At 37.8% G+C, this 25,180-nt stretch overlaps 9 protein-coding genes and 1 long non-coding RNA gene across 12 annotated transcripts in view; 4 read left to right on the plus strand and 6 right to left on the minus strand.

Moving 5' to 3' along the window:
- LOC104738906 (glutathione gamma-glutamylcysteinyltransferase 2) overlaps positions 1-704 on the minus strand; it is a 3,799-nt gene extending 3,095 nt beyond the window's left edge. Inside the window, exon 1 of the mRNA XM_010459117.2 lies at positions 177-704. Coding sequence (XP_010457419.1) covers positions 177-251 — 75 coding nt within the window. The 5' untranslated portion in view covers positions 252-704. The remainder of the gene's footprint in view (positions 1-176) is intronic.
- On the minus strand, positions 862-2,677 carry LOC104738908 (CRIB domain-containing protein RIC8-like). Its single transcript, XM_010459119.2, has 4 exons — positions 2,104-2,677; positions 1,851-1,957; positions 1,655-1,736; positions 862-1,509 (listed from the first exon to the last, which is right to left on the minus strand). Exons 1-4 carry the CDS (start codon positions 2,162-2,164, stop codon positions 1,172-1,174), a joined length of 588 nt encoding a protein of 195 aa, XP_010457421.1. The 5' UTR covers positions 2,165-2,677; the 3' UTR covers positions 862-1,171.
- On the plus strand, positions 3,436-6,779 carry LOC104738909 (long-chain-alcohol oxidase FAO1). Its single transcript, XM_010459120.2, has 3 exons — positions 3,436-4,152; positions 4,305-4,580; positions 4,842-6,779. The coding sequence occupies exons 1-3, from the start codon at positions 3,922-3,924 to the stop codon at positions 6,591-6,593; spliced, it is 2,259 nt and encodes a 752-aa protein (XP_010457422.1). The 5' UTR covers positions 3,436-3,921; the 3' UTR covers positions 6,594-6,779.
- On the minus strand, positions 7,246-8,219 carry LOC104738910. The gene has a single exon (XM_010459121.2). It carries the CDS (start codon positions 8,000-8,002, stop codon positions 7,556-7,558), a length of 447 nt encoding a protein of 148 aa, XP_010457423.1. The 5' UTR covers positions 8,003-8,219; the 3' UTR covers positions 7,246-7,555.
- Positions 10,292-15,273, minus strand: LOC104738911 (phospholipid--sterol O-acyltransferase). Its single transcript, XM_010459122.2, has 16 exons — positions 14,900-15,273; positions 14,368-14,503; positions 14,124-14,268; positions 13,856-14,025; positions 13,685-13,761; positions 13,183-13,399; positions 12,936-13,089; positions 12,470-12,569; positions 12,195-12,289; positions 11,830-11,881; positions 11,605-11,676; positions 11,276-11,444; positions 11,091-11,195; positions 10,927-11,011; positions 10,724-10,819; positions 10,292-10,606 (listed from the first exon to the last, which is right to left on the minus strand). The coding sequence occupies exons 1-15, from the start codon at positions 15,140-15,142 to the stop codon at positions 10,738-10,740; spliced, it is 1,902 nt and encodes a 633-aa protein (XP_010457424.1). The 5' UTR covers positions 15,143-15,273; the 3' UTR covers positions 10,292-10,606; positions 10,724-10,737.
- Positions 15,618-19,225, plus strand: LOC104738912 (BRCA1-associated RING domain protein 1-like). Of its 2 annotated transcripts, none has more exons than XM_010459123.2 (13): positions 15,618-15,765; positions 15,879-15,932; positions 16,017-16,087; positions 16,185-16,537; positions 16,609-16,815; positions 17,017-17,295; positions 17,390-17,490; positions 17,616-17,802; positions 17,889-17,986; positions 18,088-18,178; positions 18,287-18,452; positions 18,542-18,660; positions 18,743-19,225. In XM_010459123.2, exons 1-13 carry the CDS (start codon positions 15,683-15,685, stop codon positions 19,088-19,090), a joined length of 2,157 nt encoding a protein of 718 aa, XP_010457425.1. In that variant the 5' UTR covers positions 15,618-15,682; the 3' UTR covers positions 19,091-19,225. The 2 variants fall into 2 exon arrangements, with proteins under 2 accessions (XP_010457425.1, XP_010457426.1); XM_010459124.2 differs by having other exon boundaries at positions 17,020-17,295.
- Positions 19,539-21,913, plus strand: LOC104738916. 2 transcript variants are annotated; one of them, XM_010459128.2, is made up of 5 exons: positions 19,539-19,866; positions 20,020-20,123; positions 20,223-21,240; positions 21,334-21,431; positions 21,604-21,913. In XM_010459128.2, the coding sequence occupies exons 1-4, from the start codon at positions 19,780-19,782 to the stop codon at positions 21,403-21,405; spliced, it is 1,281 nt and encodes a 426-aa protein (XP_010457430.1). In that variant the 5' UTR covers positions 19,539-19,779; the 3' UTR covers positions 21,406-21,431; positions 21,604-21,913. The 2 variants fall into 2 exon arrangements, with proteins under 2 accessions (XP_010457430.1, XP_010457432.1); XM_010459130.1 differs by having other exon boundaries at positions 21,334-21,407; positions 21,604-21,696.
- LOC104738915 (acid phosphatase 1) lies at positions 21,436-23,128 on the minus strand. Its single transcript, XM_010459126.2, has 3 exons — positions 22,613-23,128; positions 22,142-22,351; positions 21,436-21,777 (listed from the first exon to the last, which is right to left on the minus strand). Exons 1-3 carry the CDS (start codon positions 23,038-23,040, stop codon positions 21,600-21,602), a joined length of 816 nt encoding a protein of 271 aa, XP_010457428.1. The 5' UTR covers positions 23,041-23,128; the 3' UTR covers positions 21,436-21,599.
- LOC109128794 lies at positions 23,239-23,771 on the plus strand. Its single transcript, XR_002035105.1, has 2 exons — positions 23,239-23,289; positions 23,462-23,771. It is a non-coding gene; the product is annotated as an uncharacterized LOC109128794 (long non-coding RNA).
- On the minus strand, positions 23,304-24,971 carry LOC104738914 (acid phosphatase 1). Its single transcript, XM_010459125.2, has 3 exons — positions 24,471-24,971; positions 24,000-24,209; positions 23,304-23,635 (listed from the first exon to the last, which is right to left on the minus strand). Exons 1-3 carry the CDS (start codon positions 24,896-24,898, stop codon positions 23,458-23,460), a joined length of 816 nt encoding a protein of 271 aa, XP_010457427.1. The 5' UTR covers positions 24,899-24,971; the 3' UTR covers positions 23,304-23,457.

Below are 25,180 nucleotides of genomic sequence, written 5' to 3' on the forward strand. Positions count from 1 at the left end.
AAAAAAAAAAAAAAAAAAACGAAACTTGAGAAAAAGGAAGAGGTTTAGGGTTTTAAAAACAGAGTTGACCGAGAAAACCCGATCGGAGCCAAGTAACAAAATTAACGATCGTATGGTAACGAGAAGCAGAAGAATCCATGGATGGATCAAAAACTAGAGAAAAAGGAGGAACGCACCTTGCCTTCAACAGAAGCGAAATCAATCGCGGGAGGGGAGGTAAGGGACCTCCGATACAAACTCACCATAGACATTGTCAGAGTTTTTTATTTTATTTTATTTTGGGCTATGGATGTTTCGAATAAAAGAGAAAACTTGCGCCGAAAGAATCGAAATACTGAAGAAGAGAGCTCTCTCTATGGGCTCTATGACTCTATGTCAATGAACTTGGCGACAAAACGGCGAAAGGAAATATAAATGCTTTCCATATGAATAGGAGGAAGATAAGAAACGTTCGCTTTTAAAAATGTCATTAAATTCAAAAAAAAAATGCGGAGTCAATGGTGGCGAGATTTTATTCTCTCGTCCCGTCTTCTCTCTTTCAACCCAACACGTTCTTCCGGATCCGGCGTGAGTGAAACAGAGAGACAAACACAAGACTGGTGGTACACCCTCTAATGTGTAGTAAGTAAACCGCACATTTAAAACAACACGCATTACCTACCTACCATCCGGTTTAATTAGCCGGTTTACGATCGGTTTGGAGTTTGTTCATTGTTGACGTTCTTTCACACGACGAAGCCATGTACTAGTTCTTTTTTTTTTTTTTTTTTTTTTTAAAAAAANCATCGTTTTCTTCTTCTTTTTTTTTTTTCCGGTAAACCTATTTTTCAATTTTTTTTTCTATAATGCAGAAAACATGTCACATGTCACATCGTTTTCGTCTAATACATGGACTCTTTCTTTTCATTTTCTTTGTACACGCTCACATGCGCATTGCATACTGCGTTATAAGTTTAATAATCCGAGAGACAAAATATCAACACAAAATCCACATCCGAATTCAGTTGATCGTTCGAGACATATATAATATCTCGCTAGAAAAATCGGAAACACATTATTAGCTTGATGATCCTTATTCCTAGTAACCAACCAAAGCTATGTGATCTCTTGATGAGACAAATTCCGAACTTTTTCTATATTGTCTCTTTAATTATAGATATCTATATGTATATCAGTGGAGATCGATTGATATCATTGATCCTTCATCGGACACAATAGAACCATTTACTGATTCTGTCTGAGATCCACGTGCTCTTCGTGACGATCTTGAAGACCCTCCGTTTACAGAACTACTATCCTTTGACTTTTTCCGACGAGATTTTCTTGAACCAATATCTTGATCAGAAGATTCTTTCGACCTCCGTGAAGATTTAGGGTTTCCACTACTTGAATGCGAAGATCCACGTCGTGATCGTTGTTCTTTTGCTGGTGAACCACCACCTAACGTGCTTGAACGCTCTCTCGACGATTTCGGAAGTCCAGCAGGTGTATCTCGTGACCGAGTCGAATCTACACGTATTATAACATCTTTCTTATTATCTTTAACTGATCTAAAACCTAAATCATATGGTTCATAGTTTTTTTTTCTAATAAATTTATTTAAAAAGTAGAGTAGTCTACCTAGCTAGGTATCCCAAATTAATTAGAGAGTTACCTTCAGAAATGCATGAAACATCCTCCTTGATATTTCCGAGAGGCGCCGATGAATATCCACCCGATACTTTAAAATCATTCATCTAAATTCAATTAATTTTAGTTTAATTATGATAATGAATTGTTGTTATATATACCAATATACTTATATTTATTGGGGAGAAAAAGAAAATATAAAAGATATTGTAAATACGTACCCAGCTGGGTGGATTTTGATCGACAGATCCTCCATCCCAACCAATGTGAGCGACATGCTTTACATCTGTTGGCGTTCCAATTTGCATCTCTGGCTCTTTCTCGTTTTCTGCATTATAAATTATGCAAATTCACAAAAATGTAACAAGGATAAATAAACGGAGGTTTGTTCAAAAAAAAAAAAAGGATAAACAAACGGAGAAGATATATACAGTGTAAATATATTTACATAAGGGTAAATAAAAAAAAACTCACCAAATATTTGAGAAATAAACCTAAGACCCTTGAAGAGGCCCTTCATTTTGTAGTTGGACATAATGAAATCGCCAAAACAAATCAAAATATATTGTTTCTAAGAGAAAAGAAAAGAAAAAAAAAAAAAAAAAAGAGGAAACTATTCTGTGTGTTTACTAGTTTTTTTTTTCTTCCCTGGAAACTATGATTAAAGAATCATATGAATTCAAAACTGAAAAGAGATCACGTAATTCTTCACTTCGGCTCGATTAAGAGCGATTGTTGATGATTTCCTTAAAAAACATTTTGATTCAACATTCTACGACCTATAACTTTTCTTTTTCTTGAAAAAAAAAAAAGTTGAATCAAGATGTTCAATTATGAACAAAAAGAAATAGGAAGTAGAGAATGTTGGGAGCTAAAATCATAGTTTTTGGTTTCCAGACATTGAACTAATTAATAACGTGACAGAGGAAAAACAAAAAACTAATTAAAGTGAACGATATTTAGTTGAGATTGGATTTAAAATTTACGAGGCTAATTTTGTTGTTTGTTCTGTATTCTAATCTTAATTTGGTAAAACTGTAAAGAGAATCGGCAGTTGTTAGTAAAAACAAATTTAATCAATTGATAAAAATAATATGCAGACTCATATTTAGATTGGTTTGTTTAGAGACCAACCACTTGTAATTAATCACTTTTAGAAATTTAGAACCGACTGATTTGTTATTTCTAATTGTTGGGAATAAAATATGTTACAAAAGTTGATGTAACCCATGACGCAAGAAATCCATGACACAAGACGTATTAGCCTTTCAACTAAAAATTGAGGATGATGTATGTAATATTGTAATGTAATTAAAGAAGAAAAATAAACAATTGTATTTTCACTTTTCATAATCGGTTATGTCTTTTACTTTTAGTTTGGAAAAAAAAATATAATGCGACAGAGCCACTTACGAGAAAAAAACAATAAAAATAATTATTGACCTGAAACACAAACAAACACACAACAACAAAAAAAGGCTGTAATATGCAAAACATATATATATATATATATATATTTTTTTTTTTTGGTGCAAAAATGCAAAACATATACAGATATACTAAAACTATATAAGATTAAATACAGCTCCTATAGCTACTCAGATGCAGGACATTAAGAACATTGCCAAATCCTATAAAGGAATAGCTTTCGTCAAGATACCTCGTAGCTTAAATGTTGTAACTGATAGTCTAGCTAAAAGTGCTAGAATAGCAAAAACAAAGTTTGTAATATTATGGAACAATGTACCCTAATCTTTATGAATACAAAGTTATTTTGCCGGCAAAAAATAAAAAACAAAAAAGGACTAAATACAGCTTTATATTTTTTTTTCAAAAATACACATGTAACATGTGTGACAACAGTACAATGCCAGCGTTTGTCACGTGGATCGCCGTTAAATCCCACACCTGACTGAAGACACATATACGTAATACGTATTCATACTGTATAATACGCATATAAATACGATATACACACACACGTGATATGACATTACGTCATATCACGTGTGTGTGGTCTCGGTTTACGATGCAACACAGACGCAACTGAAGCAAACAACAAAAACATAATCTAGAAACTCAAAAAAGAAACAAACTCCTTTCATAATTTTTCTTCGATTACCCAACACTTAAGGCACCGCCTTAGATTCTCGGACAACGTTGTTGCAGAGAAATGATCAGACCATAATCAATTCATTCGCATGTCTATATATATATATATATATATGTTTGTGTAAAGAAGGAAGGGGTAAGAGAAAAGAGTAAAAGACCTCAAAGCTTAAATCAGAAGAAATGGTAGGAAGAAGAGGAAACCCTTTGTTGAGATGGAATACGAAACATGAAAACGTCAGCCATGGCTTCTCGCCATCTGACCTTCAAGCCCTCTCTGCCATTTGCGAGGCTATTTTGCCTCCTGTTCCATTGCAGAGCTTAGATCTTGAGATGAAGTTGAAGGTTTTACGCAATGATGCACTCTTATCTTTCTTCAAGTCTTCTTCTGGGCCTCATGTTCGACCAGATGAGGTTTTTTTCTCCAACTTAGCCTTCTCTGTTTATCTATCATCTCAATAAAGGGCTTTTGTTAGAGTGATGAAAGCTAGATTTTCTTACGTTATCTCCAGTGTACAACTTAATTTACATGTGTAAGTGAAATACGGATAAACTGATAAAAACAGGTCGCAGAGCTGCTGGCGACAAAGGCAATACCAGTGACGGTTATAGTGGTCAGAATAGTTTTGAGAATTCTTACATTCAGATTGGGGACCTTGTTGCTTTGCGGGTTAGTCTGTCTTGATCAGGCGAATTGGCCTTTTCTTCTCAAATTCTCTGAAATCTCTCTCGAGAAGAGGGAGAAGGTTCTTCAGAGATGGAACACACAGTGGTATAATCCTTTAGCAAGAATCGGTTTTATGATGATCAAAGCCATCTTCTTGTTCTATTACTTCACATGGGTAACGTCTTCCATCTTCCTCTGCATGTTTCTATTACAAGCCATTTAGTTTCTTTAGAGATTATGGAAGTTTGTTTGAAAATTTCCACTAGTATGAGTGTATGACTGAACATAAAAAGGTGCAAACATGAATCATATGGCAGATATACTTTTATAATAATGATGTGTGGTTCTATGCAATGCACTCAACAACATAGCTGTGTTTCTAATCCCAATCATGGTTATACATATTTTTTTCTTACTAACTCATATGTATGAACAGACAGATGAAAATACAGAAAACCCAGCATGGGATGCAATTGGTTATAGCGTCGACATGAATGAAAGCGAGGGCATGGAACACAAGGAAAGACCTCTAGAGAAAGGGATCATCGAGACTGATAAAGAAGATGAGATGACCATCAAGCAACGTATGATCAACAAAGGTCTTAAAGTCACAGAGGACAGAGAAAGTGACACTTACAAGATCGAGTGCGATGCAGTGGTAGTGGGTTCTGGCTGTGGTGGAGGAGTTGCAGCTGCAAACCTAGCTAAGTCAGGCCTTAGAGTGGTAGTTCTCGAGAAAGGGAACTACTTTGTCCCCAGAGACTACTCATCACTCGAGGGTCCTTCCACGTTTGAGATGTTTGAGTCAAATAGCTTGTTAATGACTCATGATGGAAGGTTTCGGTTCATGGCAGGATCAACTGTCGGTGGTGGCTCTGTGGTAAACTGGGCAGCATCCTTAAAAACACCTGATGCTATCATAGAGGAATGGTCAGTGCAACGAGGGATTTCAGTGTTTTCTAGCGAGAAATATAAGACAGCGATGGATAGAGTCTGCAAGAGGATAGGTGTCACTGAGAGAGTCATCAGAGAAGGGTTTCAGAACCAGATTCTGCGGAAAGGTTGCGAGAAGCTTGGGTTGGATGTGACAACAGTGCCAAGGAACTCAACTGACGGACATTATTGCGGTAGTTGCTCCTTTGGATGCCCAACTGGAGAGAAAAGAGGGACAGATTTAACCTGGCTGGTTGATGCAGTTAACAACAATGCCGTGATCCTAACACAGTGCAAGGCTGAGAAAGTGATCTTGGCGGAAAACGATGCTCACAAAAGAAAGGAGAGCGGACGGAAAAAAAGATGTTTGGGAGTCGCAGCTTCTCTATCCAACCGAACAAGAAAGAAGCTTCAGATCAATGCCAAAGTGACAATTGTGGCTTGTGGGTCGCTTAAGACACCGCAGCTGTTGGCTTCGAGCGGGTTGAAGAATCCAAACATTGGTCGCGGTCTCCATATCCACCCTATCCTGATGGCTTGGGGCTACTTCCCGGAAAAAAAATCGGACTTTGAAGGAGCAGCTCATGAGGGAGAGATAGTGACTGCACTGCACTATGTGCATCCAATGGACTCTACCACATCTAACATCACACTGGAGACTCCTGCTATAGGACCAGGTACTTTCGCAGCTCTAGTCCCGTGGGTCTCTGGGTCAGACATTAAGGAGAGACTTGCCAAATACTCAAGGACGTCTCATATTTTTGTCATGGTGAGAGATGAAGGTGTGGGAGAGGTGAAAGGGGGCATTGTCAAATACAGATTAACGAAAGCCGACGAAGAGAATCTGACGATTGGGTTAAAGCAAGCACTGCAGATCTTAGCTGCAGCAGGAGCAGCGGAGGTGGGCACATACAGGAGCGATGGGCAGAGAATAAAGTGTGATGGAATGAAACATAACGATCTAGAGGCTTTTTTGCAAACGGTGGAGGCGCCAGCAGGAGTAATGTCGATGAGTAAGCATTGGACTCATTCGTTCACAGCGCATCAGATGGGATGTTGCCGTATGGGTGCAACAGAAAAGGAAGGAGCGATTGATGGAAAAGGAGAGAGCTGGGAGGCGGAAGATTTGTATGTATGTGATGCAAGTGTTCTGCCTACAGCTCTTGGTGTGAATCCTATGATCACCATTCAGTCCACTGCTTACTGCATATCCAATAGAATAGCCGAGTTAATGAAGAAGAAGAAGAAAGACTAAACAAGAAATGCTCAATTTTTTGTTCTTTCTTATTTTACTATGATGTTGAATAAAAAAGAGGCAGGCAGCACTGTGATTTTGTTTCCCAGAACAGCATAGACAAGCACCTCAAATTCAATAGTTATCATTGTTCTATTCAACGTGTATTTGCCAAAAACAACATAGACTAAGCAACAGGTTATGCTACATTAGGTGTAATCCCTTCAGTTCAAAAAGAGAAGAGATATTTTTACCTGGAAAGTTGTGTAGCTACAAACGCAAACGCGTCACACCAATGGAGCGCAATCGATATCTTCCACAAAACAGAGATGGAACGATCATCGGTTTCTTCGAAGAAAAAGTGTGTGTATTTCAGAAGCTCTGCATATAGCGTTTTTGAGATCCAAAACTGACACTGTCTATACAACAAGGTCATCACCATTATTTTTTTTTTGTTTTCCCAGAGCCGGAGATTGAAATCTCCTTAAAACTGCATTCGATATCTAAGATCAATCGACCAAGTTCAGATTTTTAGAAGAGAAAACAAGAAATTATCAAGATTTGAAGTTTAATTCTTGTCATGTATAAATCAAATACGATCTCCGATCAAATTGATAAAAGATCCACTGTGGATCCATCAAAGAACACAAGAAAAGTTAAATAATTTAAGAGGTAGTTTCAAGCTTTCTGATTTGAGAGAACATATAATCCATTGACTAATTGATATTTCTGATGTACAAATAGAACGGAACCATCTACCTCAAACAACAAACCCTAAAACTTTCTCAGTCAATTTCCGAGGAAGAAGATGAGGAGAAGACAGAGAGAGCTTTACACAGAGAGACGAATTAAAAAAAAAAAAAAAAAACTGAAGAGAAAAAAAAAAAAGAGAGAGAGAGAGAGAGGTTTCGGTTTAACGGCTGTCTCGCTTGCCGGGCGACAAACCAATGATCTGTCTCCACGTGGACGCCGGTTTACGCCGATCAGAGTTTGAGAAATCGGGCAAGCTGGGCAGGATTGACGATACCGGGCAGGTGGGCCCCATCTGACCGGAGAAGATTTGTAACCTCCATGTACCTCTTCCGTTTCGGCTCACTTTCCTCAGCCGTCTCGATACTACGGCTCGGCTTCACCTTCCTTTGATCGACTGACTGGGCTCGAGCCGGGTTCCATTGCTCTCCGAAGAGTGTGCCGTTGGTTAAGAACTCGTGGCTCAGATAACCGGCTAACATCAGCTGGCTCGAGCCGACCGGCTCGGCTCCTGCGGTTGTAGGTTTCCTGGAAATGGGATTAACCGGCGGTGGAGGAAGCTTCTTCACGGAGATTTCCGGCGGTTTATCAGTGACGGAGGAGATGGCGCCGTCTCTTTCTTTGCGTTTATCCGCCGTTAGAACACGACGTGGGGGAAGACGCATCGTTTTGGTGTTCATGGTGCTTCTTCTCTATTGGATGCATGCCACGTCAGCACCCAATTAAAAAAATTGAAATATTTGACTGTCTCGTAAAACAGTCAAATCAAAAAAAAAAAATATATAGTCGGGGGGTGAAAAAAAAAAAAAAATCAAAAGTTTCGAGATTTTTATTTTTTTATTGCGAGAGAATAAAACCGGAGCGCTTAAGAGAGAGAGGGAGAGAGAGGGAACGAGAGGGGATAACAGAAAAGTCACGGGAAAGGGTAGGTTACAACAATTTATAGAGGCTGGAGGCTTAGATTACCCTTCACTTTTCAACACAATTACATTAATGCCACCATATTTGAATTTACTGGATTGCCCTTTTTTTGCTTTACCGTTTCTTCAATTTTGGGTTACCCATTGAACATAAATAGACTGAATTCGTCCTTTTTTGTGTATTAGTCTGATAAAAAAGTTGTAGAAACTACAAGGAATCAAATTGGGGATTTAAGTTTTGCTTCTTTGGCTTAAAGTTATACGAAGTACGAGATAAATTTTATAAGCCTACTAAAAGTACAAGTTTCGGAATCCAACCAATACTTATAAAAGTCTCATACATAAACTATGATCATTCTCTATCCTTATAGTGAGAATGAACCTCTTATTTCCATATATTGACTACAAAATACTGAGCACTATGTTTTTAGGTCATCCTTTTCGAAAACATAAAAAAAGCTTTGATCAGTACTTTTATGAGATTCTGAAATAAAAAAAGACTATTATGTGATTTTAAATTTTTTTATCCATCAAACATCTGTGTGAAGTCATGATCTATATAGTATACAATAACTATATTAAACAACACAATCACTTATAATTTTGAACTAAACTTATTTTTTAATTATTTAATGATTTTGTCAGTTATAAGAAAAAAAATACCAGTCATTTTTAATTTTTTTTTTTACATGGTAGAATTCAAATAAATTAATTTAAAAAGATCAGTTTTACTAAACAATTCTTGCAGCTTTGATGCGTGCTGAACAAGATCGACAATACTATTAAGTTACTTTTACTTGTTTTTTATTTTTATTTTTTTCTGTAAAAATTTCTCTTTCTATATGTGGCTAAATGTAGATGCAGAACACGCACACACGCTAAATGTTAGGGAGAAATCAAATTGATTAAAGGTTTAGACTTTTTCCTCGTTTACTTTCTAGTTTCTAGTTATTTGTTAGCACCTCAACATTATACAGTTTCAACGATGACGAGAAATCAAATTCAAGAAACGACCAGTTTAAGACAAAACTAATAATAATGGTTGAGCATTTAAAATGACAATTATTAATCCCCTTATATCAACAGATTTTGCAATTAGTTTGAGTTTCGATTAAAACAGGAGTTATTAATATCACACTAAATATTTTAAAACCATAATATCAAAATAATCATTTAATATGAAAACTATGTAGTTAATTGACATGTAGGATATAAGAATCACCCATATATTATAGATATATACTATATGAGAAAAGCTAGTATCTAAATGAATTAATACATTTTATTTTTATCATAACATTTTAAGTAGTAGTAACTTTTAATATTTTAGATTTATTATAAGTTATTATGTTAATCATATAATATATAAACTTATATTTTCTTACGAAGTTATGAAAATTGATGTGTGTTGGATAGTTTCATCCAATAGACTGAATAATTAATGCAAAGTTTAAAAAAAAAAAAAAAAAAAAAAAATGAACGAATGCATGTCCATTATTTTTTAATAAGGGAGGCAAATAGAGTTGGAAAAAAATCAAAGGACCCCAATTTGAGGGGGACCATAAAATTGACTAAAAACATTTAATATCGATATATAAAGTATTAACTCTCGTATAAAAAGTTCAAAACTCATGTTCAACCATTACCAAACCATCACACCACCTAGCACTTTAATTCCTCCACCTAATTATGCTTTGTTCCCTCTCCCCCTCTCCCAGTTGCTTATCAAAAAACGTAAAATCCATAAAAAGTAAAAGTTTCACTTCTTATTTCTCAACTATTACTTTTAACTTGTTATGGTTTAATCATATACAAATACATAAATAAAGATATATTTTGGTTTAATCATATAAAAATCATCTATCCCTCTATAATTCAGTCAGAAAAGTATAACAATGTCTTTTTTTTTTTGTGTGTGTGTGTGGTCATGATAACATTGTCGTGTTTATATTATCATTAATTCAACCAAAATCTTCATTGTCTTCCATACGGTTTTGCGAACTCAATAAGCTAGAGTATAAATGGTACTACCAAGCAAAAGCAACAACATACTCAGAATTGTTATTTTTCTCTCTATTGAAATTTGAAAGGGGAATAGACCAAATCGCACTTGAAGTTAAAAGAAGAAGAAAAAAGGAAAAATTCTTTTAATATGGGTTTACACTACTTTAGCCGTGACGATCAAAGTAACTGCACTCTTAGCTGTACCCAAAATATCATATGCTCGTAATAGCAAAAAATTCACAAAAGAATACCTTTGCGTGAGAAATAGAGAGAGCAATAAGAATTGACCGTTTTGAACCTTTTTTTCTTTCTTTCTTCTTACTGGGAGAGGAAAATGCAGATGAAGGAATAGGTCATTTGCTGTAACAAATTATAAAAAAGAAAGTAAAATTGGTTGAAGTTTGTTGTTGTTTGTGTGACATCCAAAATATATCCACGATAACAAGAGAATGTGGGAAAAATGTTAAGTAATGTGACCTGAACGAGGAAATTTATATGTACTGGAGCAGCATATTAGCAGATGTGTTCCTCAATCTACAACTTTGTCCTAAGTGAACATCCCCGAAACTGTATCTGTATATTTGATTTCACAATATAATTACAGCAACCAAATCAGTAAATTACAGATTCCAAAATAATAGATAGATAAGAAACTTTGGATGGGAAGTGGAGAGTGAAACCTGTATTCACAGTATTCTTGCCAAGCACAACAGGCTTTCCCATAATCCCAGTAGCAATCCGCATCTCTAAGTGGCCCGCGCTTGGCTGCGACAAAGTAGTTATATTTGTACCCAAAAGCAACAGGAACTGATGATAGAAGAGCCAATAATATTATTTTTTTTACCTTTGGTGACAAATTTGGACTTCGCACCAGGCTGAATGTCATGCCACATCTGAAGCCATAGCTCCCGCATCAGAACTGGAGATCTAACGATATTCCTGTGATTTGCTGCACAAAAATGATTACTCAAAAAATCAAAAACCAATGCAAGATTCTCTGAGAGCTTCTTTCATATGTTCGTTACTCACTCTTATCAAGCTCCCAGACGGCAGTTCTCTTTCCTGGAATGCTCTCAGAGTCTTCATAAAAGGTTATGTACTTAACCCTTGGTGCTTTTGTCATGTTCGCTATGATGTCTGACCCATGCTCATGTTCAACATTTAGCTCCACATGTACATCACTTCCATCGTGTTCTGGCTGTTGTTTTATTATCCCAATGAGAATCTCTTATAACTTTATATGAGTTCTTGAGATGTATATGATTTTTAGAAGGACAAATTGCTGGTGACTCAACATATAACCAGAAAAGTGCACTTAAAGCTTAATCTATTTACGGTGAAGAACTAAAAAAGGGTACCTGGGGAGCCATTGTTATGTTAACTTTAGGTCCGAGCCAATTCTTGCACCAAGAGAGTGAATGATAGGGTACCTATAAGAGATCATCAATCAGTAAAAGTAGCGGAGAGTCAGTATTGCAGTGTACTAGAGAACATAGCAAGCAGTGTTCCAGAAGCAAATCTTGTATTATTAGTCTTCAGTAGTTTTGCAACACAATAATTTGAAACCCAACTTCTGAGCTTACCGTCTCATCCCCAGTTATAGGTCCAGCATTCCCATCAACCACAGTTCCAGACCTGCAGATATTGCAGCAAGAAGATATGAACTAGTCTACGGTTACTTAAGCAAAAAGTTTAAAAGGACGACTACTCCTAAGTATACAAAGTTTAGAAGTGGGTTCTTTTTGATATAAGTGTCATGTTTCATGCAAATAGTTTCACACCTCCTTCTTTAAGCCACTGACCAGTGACCATCCACTAAGCTCAAAAGGAATGATTAAAAAGTACTTAAGCTCTTCAATAATTTGCTTATGCAAATAGGATAACACGCTACTAGACGGACACAGAAGACCTTGCATTCCTGATTACTTCTGCTATTGCGGAAATTTACCTTGACACGAGGGAACCTTCAGTTTCGTAGATGACATCAGTAATGATCCAGTTATCAGGATAAGGTTTGCCACTTGGGGCAAAGTAATAACCAACCTATTACAGACAGCTTCGTACATTTAGTATCTTTAACACTTCAAAGAATAAGACGCAAGGGAAATTATAAAAGCATAAAACAAAAAGGATCTTGCAAAACAAATGGAGAATGCATTTGCAAAACAAAAAGGATATAATAACAAAACAGACACATAATGTAATATGGAGAATGCATCATACCTCTGTCTTTAAATGAGCACCATATATGCAAAATACATTTTTTATAGGTGGTCTCTCCCAAGGAGTCAGAGGATTAAAAACAGGGTCATCATGATACAACCTGCAAGGTACACTTAGCACGTTATATATAATTTTTATTTTGAAGAATGACTAAGATTTGTAAAACACAATTGACACTATTAGTCCCTGCCAGAGTCAGAACAAACTACACAATTGTGAAAATTAATCAACTAAATAACCCTCTTTTGCCTTCATAACTGTAAGCGACAGAGACATTCTATAATATTAAGAGAGGGCACACTGATAGTCAATAATAACGTTTCTGATAAAACTTTTCTCTTATATTAAGATAGACAAAGCATATGTACAGTTGATATAGAGATTTAAACAGAAAAGTTGAAGTACAAGGAGCCAGCAAGTGTTGGTCGATGAGCATTATTTCTTATCAAAAAGAAAGGTCACGTACTTCTTTAACTGGTGTAACATCCTCTTGCTATCTGGGTCATAGTCTTCAATTGCTTTGAAAAGAGTCCCATCTGCTAGTTCACGAGCTGTGAACGACAATAGGGTGGGAAGACCACATTCCATGCTAGTCATGTTGGCTAGAGCTGTTTCTGTAACTGTTGGATACGCATCAAAGGAACGAAATATAAGAGTGAACATTCTTGGTGTTAATTTTTGTTGGCGTTACAGATGCATATACAGAGTCTTACCGCTAGTGGAAGGAATTTCAATGTTAATGATATTCGTCGGCCAGCCAGAATATTTCGATTGATATTCCTCGTCATCACAGTGGTATACGCGCTTATCTTTCTTTGCAGCACCACCAGAAAAATGCGTCCAGAATGTGTTATCACCCTTGCAATTCTTTGAAAATGGCATAAGCCACAACGAAGAGGCAAAAGAATTGGACAACAACCGAGCAGTTCCCTGAAGCCTTGCCAACAAAAAACATGAGAAGCGCATGTCAGTATGTCACATAATAATCTGAAACAAAGTCAGTGTACATGTGGTTTAGCTATATTAGCAGATGTCGCTGACAGGTAAACTATCCACAATATGTTCCTTGACAACTAGCCACTTTTAGATCTACAGATACAATATCGAGTACAGCGGTTTGATTAACAAAACTAACACTTTCAAAGGAAAAAATCCCTGAATTACAAGACCTGGTGGATATCAACTAATTAAAACTAATAAGAAGTCAGAGGTCACCTCAGAAACAGGAAGGCCAAATGTTACACCAGAGAGAGTCGATTTAATTGCCTCAACTGAACCAAGAAGAGGAGCTCCTAAATCAACAACAAATCAGGTATTGAGCTCAATACAGCAGGTCACAAAGTAGATAGAAATTAAAATGGTAAGTTGAGGATATTTGGGCAGTACCAACAGCAAAATAAGCATGGATATGCTGATCAAGCCACTCCAAGTAATGTTTTGGTGCAATTTCTAGCCTCAGCCATTCCAGAAAGTATCTGAACACATTATTACCCATTGAATGGGCAAAGACTATAGAAGGGCCGCCACGGAGTTTTAAGGCAGTTTCAAAGGTCAACCTGCAAAAGAGAAGACGACCAGAGCTCTTTGCTTATCTTACAATTTAAAAAAAAAAAAAAAGAAAAAGATAAAAGACATTAGCCTGATGAGGACTAACTTGAGCTTGTGAAAGTAAAGGTCACGCTCTTCCAATTTGGTTGGTGACAATCTCCAATCGTATGGAACAGCGACAATTGCATTAGCTTCTATGCCAAACTCAACACACCACTTAAGCCACTCTTTCCAGACCGTAGAAAGAGGACCTGAAAACAACCAAGTTAATGTACTTAGCCACATTATCACAGTAAAAAGCTTTTTCAATTCAAGAAAACTCAAAAGAAAGATAAACAATTCAAAAGTACCTGTTATGTAACCTGGATCCAATTCTGTGATCGCTGAAAGACCACTGTCAGGCCGTGACTTACACTCGGGATGGTCCGTTTGATTATAAGGATCTAGCACCATACACTTATACCAGCAGTTCACAGCAGAAAGAAGCTGTAAACAATCCATCACGTTGATCAGTAATCAACAAACAAATGAATCACAATGCACTTGTAAATCGTTTGACCTAACGTTTTCTAACTACTATGGAGCACACTCTTATCCTTGAACAACTTGCAGATCTAGTTGAGCCAAACAAAGCGAATACTAATTTCACGTTCATCGCACAACAGTCAGTGAACCAAAAGCGATGGAAAAAACTAGCGGAGTCAACAGTTTTCTATGACTCTAATCTCAAATTAAGAAATATCAACAAGAAGCGTCAATGTTGACAAATTAATGAATCAGTAAGAGAGATGAGACATGTTTCTTTGCGATACACCATCAAGAAGGAACTCGACCGACACAATAGGGAGCGATGATCAAACAACGGAAATGAAGATCACGTACCTTAGTGGTGTCTAGCCACACGAGGTCGAGGGGATTGAAGTCCAACGGAGTGTATGGACAGTCAAGGATCGACCACGCTCGCAACTGCGTCGACGCGAATCCCGGAATGATTATACCTGACAGCTTCGAGTAGTCGCCGTGAAACTCGGTCTCATCCTCCACCGCAGCTCCGCCACCGCAAATCAAGAAAAAGACGGCGATGACAGTGAAAGAAGCCGTTATTGATTTCAAATTCGCTCCCATCGTTCGCGGTGTCTCTAACTACTTCTCATGCCATCGGCAGAGCCCAGAGTTTAGGAGGAAAAGTAAGAGAGAGAGAGAGAGAGAGAGAGAGAGAGAGAGAGAGAGAAAGAGAGAGCGTGTGTGCTGTTTGGGGACCTTGGGAGGAAGAGTTGAAAAGTTTTTGGAAGCGTCCTCACTTTCCAAATATACCCCTAAGCCAATAAAAACCCTCGGAACAATCTAGAGGGTTAGAGTTAGTTACTCCTTTATGACTTTATCCTTATCTCGTCGTAACAAACAAATGGGCTTTCAGTGGGCCTACGAAACTGAAAATTCAAAATATTTCGAAATTTTCGTAACAAACAAGCGGGCGGTTTTATTCACATTTTCTCCCGCTTAATCAAAACAGAAAATCCCCGCCAATTGATATCAATCGTACACGTGTCCCAATGCTCTCAAAGTAAATACCAATCGCACGGAGACGAAACGAGGAAGCGTCTCTCTTCTCTTCGGCATCAAACTAATAGCTTCTTGTCACTTAGATCTGGTTTCGGTACTCTAATGGCGGATTTTACCAACATGCTGATGAATCCATGGGTTCTCCATCTCCAGAAGCTCGAGCTCGAGCTCAAGTGCCCTCTATGGTTCGTTTCGCCCCCATCTTTCTTTTGTTCACTTAATTATATTTTTAGTTCGATTATTGATTAGTATCATGGTGTTATTGGATTCGTAACGATGACATCTTATGTATCTGTAGCTTGAAATTGCTTAATCGACCGGTGTTGCTTCCTTGTGACCACGTTTTCTGCGAGTAAGATTGTCTACTTCCCTCTGTTATACTCTTTACATATTTGTTTTCCGTTAGTTTCTGATATCTCTGGAATCGATTTGACAGTTTATGTGTACACAAATCTTCGAAAGTTGAATCAAGCTGTGCTGTGTGCAAATCTAAATATCCCAGAAAGGGTTAGTCCTATTCAATGTGTTCATATGATTCAATGTGTTTTTGTCTCTCTTTGAATATTTGTGATAAGACAACTGTGTAAATTACTTTCACGTGCAGCTCAGAGGAACCTTCATTTCATGGAAAGTGTTATAAGCATATACAAAAGCTTGAATTCAGCTGTTAGTGTTCATCTCACACAATTACAGATTCCCAATGATTGCAACTATAAGAGCGATGCACTGAACAATTCCAACAGCCCAAAAGACGGTGGATCTGAAGATTCTGAGATGACTGACAAGGATGCAAGCAAGCTCAATCATGGTGGTGATTTCTCTAGTCATGATGGTTCTCCTCTTCCAACCTCAGAAGATAGTAGTCCAAGACCTAAGCATCAGGATTGGACTGCGGAGAAGTTGCGGGATCATCTCCCATTATATGAGTTCGAATCAGAGAACGACGATGGCAATCATGTAAGAGCAAATACAATTGATCATTTTTGATGCATCTGGCTTAATGATCCTTTTTTTTTACCTTGCTGCAGACACCTGAAAGTCATAAAGGACAAGCTGCAAAAAGTCCGAGTGACATCACTGCTTCTGAGCAGCCTGGCAATGCTGCAAGGAAGCGTATTTGTGGTATCCATGAAAGCAAATTGAATCCTATGACTCAGGATGGGACTTTGCTGCGGTTGATGGAGAGCCTCCGGTCAGATGATCCCACTGATTATGTTAAAGTACAGAAACATCAGGTGCATTCTCGTCTTGCTTCATAAGCTGACCATTTTTGATTCATCAGTTCAGTTCATGAATTATGATGCATTCTTAATCATAGATTGACATATTAAATTATGGTGTACTTCAGTTTTGAATATCCTCCAATCTGGTTTTTCTTGGTCCTCCTGTCCATGAGGTCAAACAACTTAAAATCTGTATTGATCTTTTGTCTCCAGCAGTTACCCGAACGTCATACAGAACAAGATACAAAAAGGAAACGTGACATCACCGCTTATGAAGCAATGGAGAATCATCTGAAAGTCCCCAGGAGGGAGAAGAACCTGATGCAAAAAGCTGTTGACATTGACTGCAATGATAACTGCTCTGCAAACTCTGATGATCAGCAAATTGGAAAAACCTCAAAGGCATCAGATTTTAAACCACTTATAGTTTCGGATCAATCGTCATCCAACATAACCATATGTGGGTTCTGCCAATCCGCTAGGGTGTCTGAGGTAAAACTGAAGCTTTCTTTTGCTTATCCTCGGTTAAAAACTGAGCTTTGTATTTCTGAAGTATTACTCAATTGGCTGGATCAATATTTGTTAGGCCACTGGAGAAATGCTGCATTACTCCAAGGGAAAACCAGTGGTTGGAGATGACATCTTCCGGTCCAATGTTATCCATGTCCATAGTGCATGTATCGAATGGTATACACATGATAACTTACAATTTCTCATCTTTGATCCTGCAAGTCCATGTGCATATAATTTGGCTAGGGTGTTAAACCCTTATGCATAATGAAGTTACTAAAAGCAGTTGAATAAATGTTCAGGGCACCGCAAGTTTATTATGAAGGTGACACAGTGAAGAACCTGAAACCAGAACTGGCAAGGGGAATGAAAATCAAGTGCACTAAATGTAGTCTGAAAGGGGCTGCCTTAGGCTGCTATGTCAAGTCTTGCCGGCGGAGCTATCATGTTCCATGTGCGAGGGAGATGTCCAGATGCCGTTGGGATTATGTATGTTCTGCCACATTCTTATTTGCACATAAGAATTACTTACCAAAGTTCCAATTGTAATGTGAGATTGTTTTCTTGGTTTACAGGAGGACTTTCTTCTTCTTTGTCCGGCTCATTCTTCTGTCAAATTCCCAAACGAGAAGTCTGGACATCGCGTATCAAGAGCTGAACCCCTGCCAAAAACGTATAAATCATTTTCAGCGTACAATGTTAAAACTTACGGTATGACATTATTATTCTTTCTTATAATAGCAACTAATAAATCTCATTACCTTTCTCCCTCAGGACTCCTGCTGAGCTATGTTCTTTGGAAAAAACACCAGCTATTACAAAAGACCTTGTTCTCTGTGGATCAGCACTCTCTAAGAGTGATAAGGTTAGTAGAAAGATTCTCTTCTTATAAGAAACAAGAAACTCTGTTTGTGAATTTACCACTTTTGGTAGACAAAAAGACTAATTTTATCATTGCATTGCTATTCCCCAGAATCTAATGGAAAGTTTAGCCGTTAAATTCAATGCAACCATATCAAGGTACTGGAACCCAAATGTTACACATGTGATTGCTTCAACAGACGAAAAAGGAGCTTGCACAAGAACTTTGAAGGTTCTTATGGGTATTCTGAATGGAAAATGGATTATCAATGCAGATTGTAAGTTAGTTTGCTCAATCAAGATTTCTTTACTTTTTACCATTTAGAATTCTTCATCGTCACCCTTATCAACCGCGGATTGTTTCTAGGGATGAAAGCAAGCCTTGAAGCTTCTCAACCTGTTGATGAAGAACCATTTGAGATTCATATTGATAGTCAAGGATGTCAAGATGGACCGAAATCTGCAAGACTCGGAGCAGCAAATAATGTAAGTATTAAAAACAAACCAAAACAAAATTTGAAAGTGCTGTGTTTGGATATCTCACTCTTTTGCTTTCTTTGTCGAGCAGAAACCAAAGCTCTTTGATGGCTTGAAGTTCTATTTCTTTGGAGATTTCTACCAAGGATACAAAGAAGACCTTCAGAATCTAGTCAAAGTTGCTGGAGGTACAGTCTTGAACACAGAGGACGAGCTAGGTGCAGAAAGCAGCAACAGTGCCGATGACCAAAGATCACCGATTGTGGTGTACAACATTGATCCTCCAATTGGATGTGCCTTAGGGGAAGAAGTCACGATTATTTGGCAAAGAGCTAATGACGCGGAGGCTTTAGCTAGTCAAACTGGATCTCGCCTCGTTGGTCATACATGGCTTTTGGAGTCCATCGCTGGTTACAAGTTACACCCTATTATTAGCTAACTTAAGAGTCAATACACATACACAGACATGTTTCTAGTTTCACTATATATGTTGTAATCTTGTGTTCTAAATTTTTGTAAGATTACAAAACAGATTCGTCTTTGTAGACAAATAAATTGAATTTTTTCTTGAGCAGCTTTGACAGCAAACAAAAGAGACTACTGAGTCTTGAGTTAGGTTTATAAAATCTAATAAAACGCAAACGGCAAAATTAACAAGAAGAATCTCGAAAACTGTAACTTATAAAAATTTGGAAAAACTTACCGATTAATGACAAATTAATTAATGTTTATAGGGATTAATGAAAAATAAATTGTAACGATAAAGTGTTTCCTAAAATTAATGGTGCGCAACGGACCAATTAAGAAAAAGCTTTGATAGGTGTCATTGGTGGGTCAAAATTGTAACGGTCACTTACTTTATCCTCCCAAATCACACACTATTAATTAAGAAAAGAAAAAGAAAAAAAAAATGCTAAATAAACCCTAAATTCCCAATTCCCAAAGTTGAACAACACTTTTTTTTCCCCCCGCTCTCTCTTCTCAGTGATCGTCCCCACCAAACACCACACCCCCCCTCCCCCGCTCCTCCTCAATTTCGATGTCGACCTATTTTAATGCTTGATCGAACACACGAATGCATTATTACTCTTCATCTCTCCCTAGACCTTGAAAATCTCGGGGATTATTATGGGTTGCTTTTGGGGTTGCTTCGGTGGCCGGAAGAATCGCCGGCGTCAGAGACGCAGGGAAGAATCCGATCAAGCTAGAGAAAACGTAAGTTTCCTGAGAATCCCTCGCATTTTTCAGTCGTTTGTGATGAATTTGCTTCAGTAACGCTAGATTCCAGATAGATCATCTCCGTGTTTATTCGATTTTAACTTCCATTGATTTTGCTTGACCCGAAGAACTTCTTTGTTAATGCATTAGAAACTCTCTGTGGAATCTGCGAAATCTGATCATGTGAATGTTAGATTCCCCACGGTTGACGAAATCCCGAAAGCTTCTGTGATTCCTATCAGTACTGAGATTTGGTGAGTGTGATTGATTGATTTTGTTGCGTACCTTTTGCCTCTAGATTCAAGGTTTTGTGAGCTTTGTTCTAAAGCTAATAATATATGCTGATTTTACAGTGACGAGGCTGAAGTGAAACGCAGTCCAAGCCCGACTAGGAAGAGAGTCACATTTGACTCTAAAGTCAAAACCTATGAACACATTGTGGTTGAAGTTAACCTCTCGGAAGAGAACACAGAAGAAGTCAAATCTGAAGAGAGGCCATTGGAGTCTACCAAGACTGATAAGTCTTCTTCTTCTGAGATCGTTGACGTTGTTGCCTCAAACTCCTCAGATTCGTATCCTTCAAACCACAGATACAAGAACTGCAGAGAAAGCGATGACGACTTAGAGGAGGATCAGTTAGATTGCAGTGAAAGCGATTTCGATGAAGATGAAGAATATTACAGTGATGTTGGATTTAGTGATGATAACTTGCATAACCCGATCAAAGAAGTTTATACTGAAGAGACTGAGGAGATTGAGGCACAACTGAGAAGTTCTGTTGAAAGTGTTAAAAAAGGAAACCACTATGATCCCCAAGGAGTACTTAACCCGGTTGAGAATCTCACTCAGTGGAAATCCGCTAAATCCAAAGGGAGAACAATGCAGAAACAGTCTCAAAAGGAGAACTCTAACTTCATCTCAGGTCAACAAGAAAAAAGGGACTCCTCTTCTTTAGGCACAGACCCGCAGAATGATAATATAACACTCAGCTTCAAACCCAAGAAACTGAGAAACGAAGACGTGGCCATTGATGCTAGCCTTTCAACATGGCTCTCAACATCTGAGACAGGTAGTGACTGCAACAGCGTCTATATGTATACCTCTACACCCGAGAAACACAAGTCTAGCTACTCATCAAAACCGGTTAGAATCAACCATGATGATAGACCTGTACTATGCGCATTGACACTGGAGGATATCAAACAGTTCTCGGCTTCATCTACGCCCAGGAAATCACCGAGCAAGAGCCCTGATGAGACACCTATTATAGGCACAGTTGGTGGTTACTGGGGTAATCACTCAAAGACAATTGATTGCGGCTCTGAAACTGCATTCAAGGGGATACCGAACACCACCAGCAAGTACAGAGAGGTAAGAATGAAGTACAATAGACATATCACTTTCAAAACCAACTGAGTGTAAGAATCTATTTTTCTAGAGAATGACAATTTTGTGGAAGTGCAGGATAAAAGTGTGAGTTGGCATTCAACACCATTTGAGGCAAGACTGGAGAAAGCTTTGAACAGAGATAAATAATGGTGCAGCACTCATTTTAACACTTGGTACTGTAAAATCATTGGTTGATCGTGTCTGATATGATTTGAACATATAACCATACTATTTGTTTGTTTGTTTGGTACTGGTCAATAAACCTTTGTTTTTTAAGTCTCTTGATGTAAAATGACAGGAAGAAGGGAAAAAACAAGAATCATAGTTTTCTTTTGTTTTGATCAGGCGACATAATAGATTGAGTTAGGGAGCTTGAAGGTTCTCTTGGGAAGAGGACAACCTGCGAAACTGCTCCATTGGTCTCCCATCACTCCCCAGACTCTGTAACCAAGACTCGTTAGCCATGTCCTCTTCTCTGACTTGTACTGTTTTACTTCCTTTTGCTCATCTTCTAGCCCCCTGCATTGTTCAGTTTTCTTGTTAGAGTAAACCAGAATAACTAGAGGGGTGTATAAAATTTGTTTTGTGCTCACTTGAAGTGAAATGAAAACTACTCAGGTATTTAAGTAATGGAGAAACTTGGCTTTTCACTCAATTTGGTTTTGAATTGGTTTAACGAATATATGAACCAAATCGATATTATCTCAACTTAGATTGGACAAACTTGACATTTTGGTTTGGAGACTATAGTAACCAAATTAGAGTTTGGTTTACAATATCAGTTTTGGCGTTTGTGGTGGATGTGAAGCTAATCAAGGTTTCAATGGTTATTACCGGTTTAGAGAATGCATAAACTGAAATTCGATATCCGGTTTAGTTGTACCTGAGCATTAGGTTGGACCATCCATAGTAACCGGCTTGGATGAGGTTGTCGACGGTGGCGGATCTGAGATATTCTTTCCGGGAAGAGATCAAGAAGATCTTAATGCCTCTTTCTCTGATCTCGTGGTACAGTTTCTTCATGTGTGGAACTGATGGTGCGTTGCTCTTCCTTATCCAGTCCTCAAATTTCGTCGAGTTCAACTTCTCTCCTCTGTTTTCCAATCCATTATCATGAGAAGAAAAAAAGGATTAATCCATGTGTTTAATCCAAAACTAAACTGAACCGAAAATTAAATTTTAATCTCTCTAATCAGAGATCCGGTCGGTTCAGTCCGATCCAAAGTGCATTTACAAATTACAATTACAGTAAGTCAATAATGTTCTGCTAGGGTTTTTTTTTACTATACTTCATAAGTAAAAAGTAAGACACACGTCAATTCAAATCGGTTAAGGTAGAGAGAATATAACTTACCCGAAGAAGCCATTTTTCTTGTGGTAAGGTATGGTAGAGAGAAGCGTGTCGTCGATGTCAAAGATCCAAGCGTCCATACCATCACACTTAGTCTTGCTACAACACATGCTCCCGAAATGAAGAATGACCTCATCAACGGCTCTCGCCACGTCATCCTTGTACTGCGATGAAGTCATGTAATCTTCAACGTGCGATACACACTCTTGAGGCACCACATCGAAGTTTCTGATGTTGTTAACTTCCACGTTAATCCTCCAGCTTTCACAGTACCCTTTCAAGTTCGTCTTGATCCCTGAAGAAACGGCAACGTTCTGGCTTGACGACGAACCTAGTCCTTTGAGTTGGTTCAAGATGTTCCAGTCACCAGCTGAGACGACTCCGACCAAGAGTGAGGCTAGTGATAAGGAAAGAAACATGGATCGGTCCATGTTTGAAGGGAAAAAAGAGTTTTTGGATCTTGAGATAGTTGATCACGAGTGTGTACAATAGAGAAGAAGAGTAGTATAAGTAGAAGAGTCAAAGTGGACCTAGCTATATAATAAAGGAAAATAATTAATATCCAAATCGAAACCCATGTTTGTTTCATTATATAAATCACTTTTTAATATTTTGGTTGTAGTTATATNGAAAGCTTTGAACAGAGATAAATAATGGTGCAGCACTCATTTTAACACTTGGTACTGTAAAATCATTGGTTGATCGTGTCTGATATGATTTGAACATATAACCATACTATTTGTTTGTTTGTTTGGTACTGGTCAATAAACCTTTGTTTTTTAAGTCTCTTGATGTAAAATGACAGGAAGAAGGGAAAAAACAAGAATCATAGTTTTCTTTTGTTTTGATCAGGCGACATAATAGATTGAGTTAGGGAGCTTGAAGGTTCTCTTGGGAAGAGGACAACCTGCGAAACTGCTCCATTGGTCTCCCATCACTCCCCAGACTCTGTAACCAAGACTCGTTAGCCATGTCCTCTTCTCTGACTTGTACTGTTTTACTTCCTTTTGCTCATCTTCTAGCCCCCTGCATTGTTCAGTTTTCTTGTTAGAGTAAACCAGAATAACTAGAGGGGTGTATAAAATTTGTTTTGTGCTCACTTGAAGTGAAATGAAAACTACTCAGGTATTTAAGTAATGGAGAAACTTGGCTTTTCACTCAATTTGGTTTTGAATTGGTTTAACGAATATATGAACCAAATCGATATTATCTCAACTTAGATTGGACAAACTTGACATTTTGGTTTGGAGACTATAGTAACCAAATTAGAGTTTGGTTTACAATATCAGTTTTGGCGTTTGTGGTGGATGTGAAGCTAATCAAGGTTTCAATGGTTATTACCGGTTTAGAGAATGCATAAACTGAAATTCGATATCCGGTTTAGTTGTACCTGAGCATTAGGTTGGACCATCCATAGTAACCGGCTTGGATGAGGTTGTCGACGGTGGCGGATCTGAGATATTCTTTCCGGGAAGAGATCAAGAAGATCTTAATGCCTCTTTCTCTGATCTCGTGGTAAAGTTTCTTCATGTGTGGAACTGATGGTGCGTTGCTCTTCCTTATCCAGTCCTCAAATTTCGTCGAGTTCAACTTCTCTCCTCTGTTTTCCAATCCATTATCATGAGAAGAAAAAAAGGATTAATCCATGTGTTTAATCCAAAACTAAACTGAACCGAAAATTAAATTTTAATCTCTCTAATCAGAGATCCGGTCGGTTCAGTCCGATCCAAAGTGCATTTACAAATTACAATTACAGTAAGTCAATAATGTTCTGCTAGGGTTTTTTTTTACTATACTTCATAAGTAAAAAGTAAGACACACGTCAATTCAAATCGGTTAAGGTAGAGAGAATATAACTTACCCGAAGAAGCCATTTTTCTTGTGGTAAGGTATGGTAGAGAGAAGCGTGTCGTCGATGTCAAAGATCCAAGCGTCCATACCATCACACTTAGTCTTGCTACAACACATGCTCCCGAAATGAAGAATGACCTCATCAACGGCTCTCGCCACGTCATCCTTGTACTGCGATGAAGTCATGTAATCTTCAACGTGCGATACACACTCTTGAGGCACCACATCGAAGTTTCTGATGTTGTTAACTTCCACGTTAATCCTCCAGCTTTCACAGTACCCTTTCAAGTTCGTCTTGATCCCTGAAGAAACGGCAACGTTCTGGCTTGACGACGAACCTAGTCCTTTGAGTTGGTTCAAGATGTTCCAGTCACCAGCTGAGACGACTCCGACCAAGAGTGAGGCTAGTGATAAGGAAAGAAACATGGATCGGTCCATGTTTGAAGGGAAAAAAGAGTTTTTGGATCTTGAGATAGTTGATCACGAGTGTGTACAATAGAGAAGAAGAGTAGTATAAGTAGAAGAGTCAAAGTGGACCTAGCTATATAATAAAGGAAAATAATTAATATCCAAATCGAAACCCATGTTTGTTTCATTATATAAATCACTTTTTAATATTTTGGTTGTAGTTATATATTTGAGGGTTTCGTTTTATATCGTTGTCACGATAATACGATATGATCGAACTTTACTAGTTTTTTTTTTTTTTTTTTTTTTTTT

This window comes from Camelina sativa, chromosome 14, assembly GCF_000633955.1.
Source record: "Camelina sativa cultivar DH55 chromosome 14, Cs, whole genome shotgun sequence".
Taxonomy (NCBI): domain Eukaryota; kingdom Viridiplantae; phylum Streptophyta; class Magnoliopsida; order Brassicales; family Brassicaceae; genus Camelina; species Camelina sativa.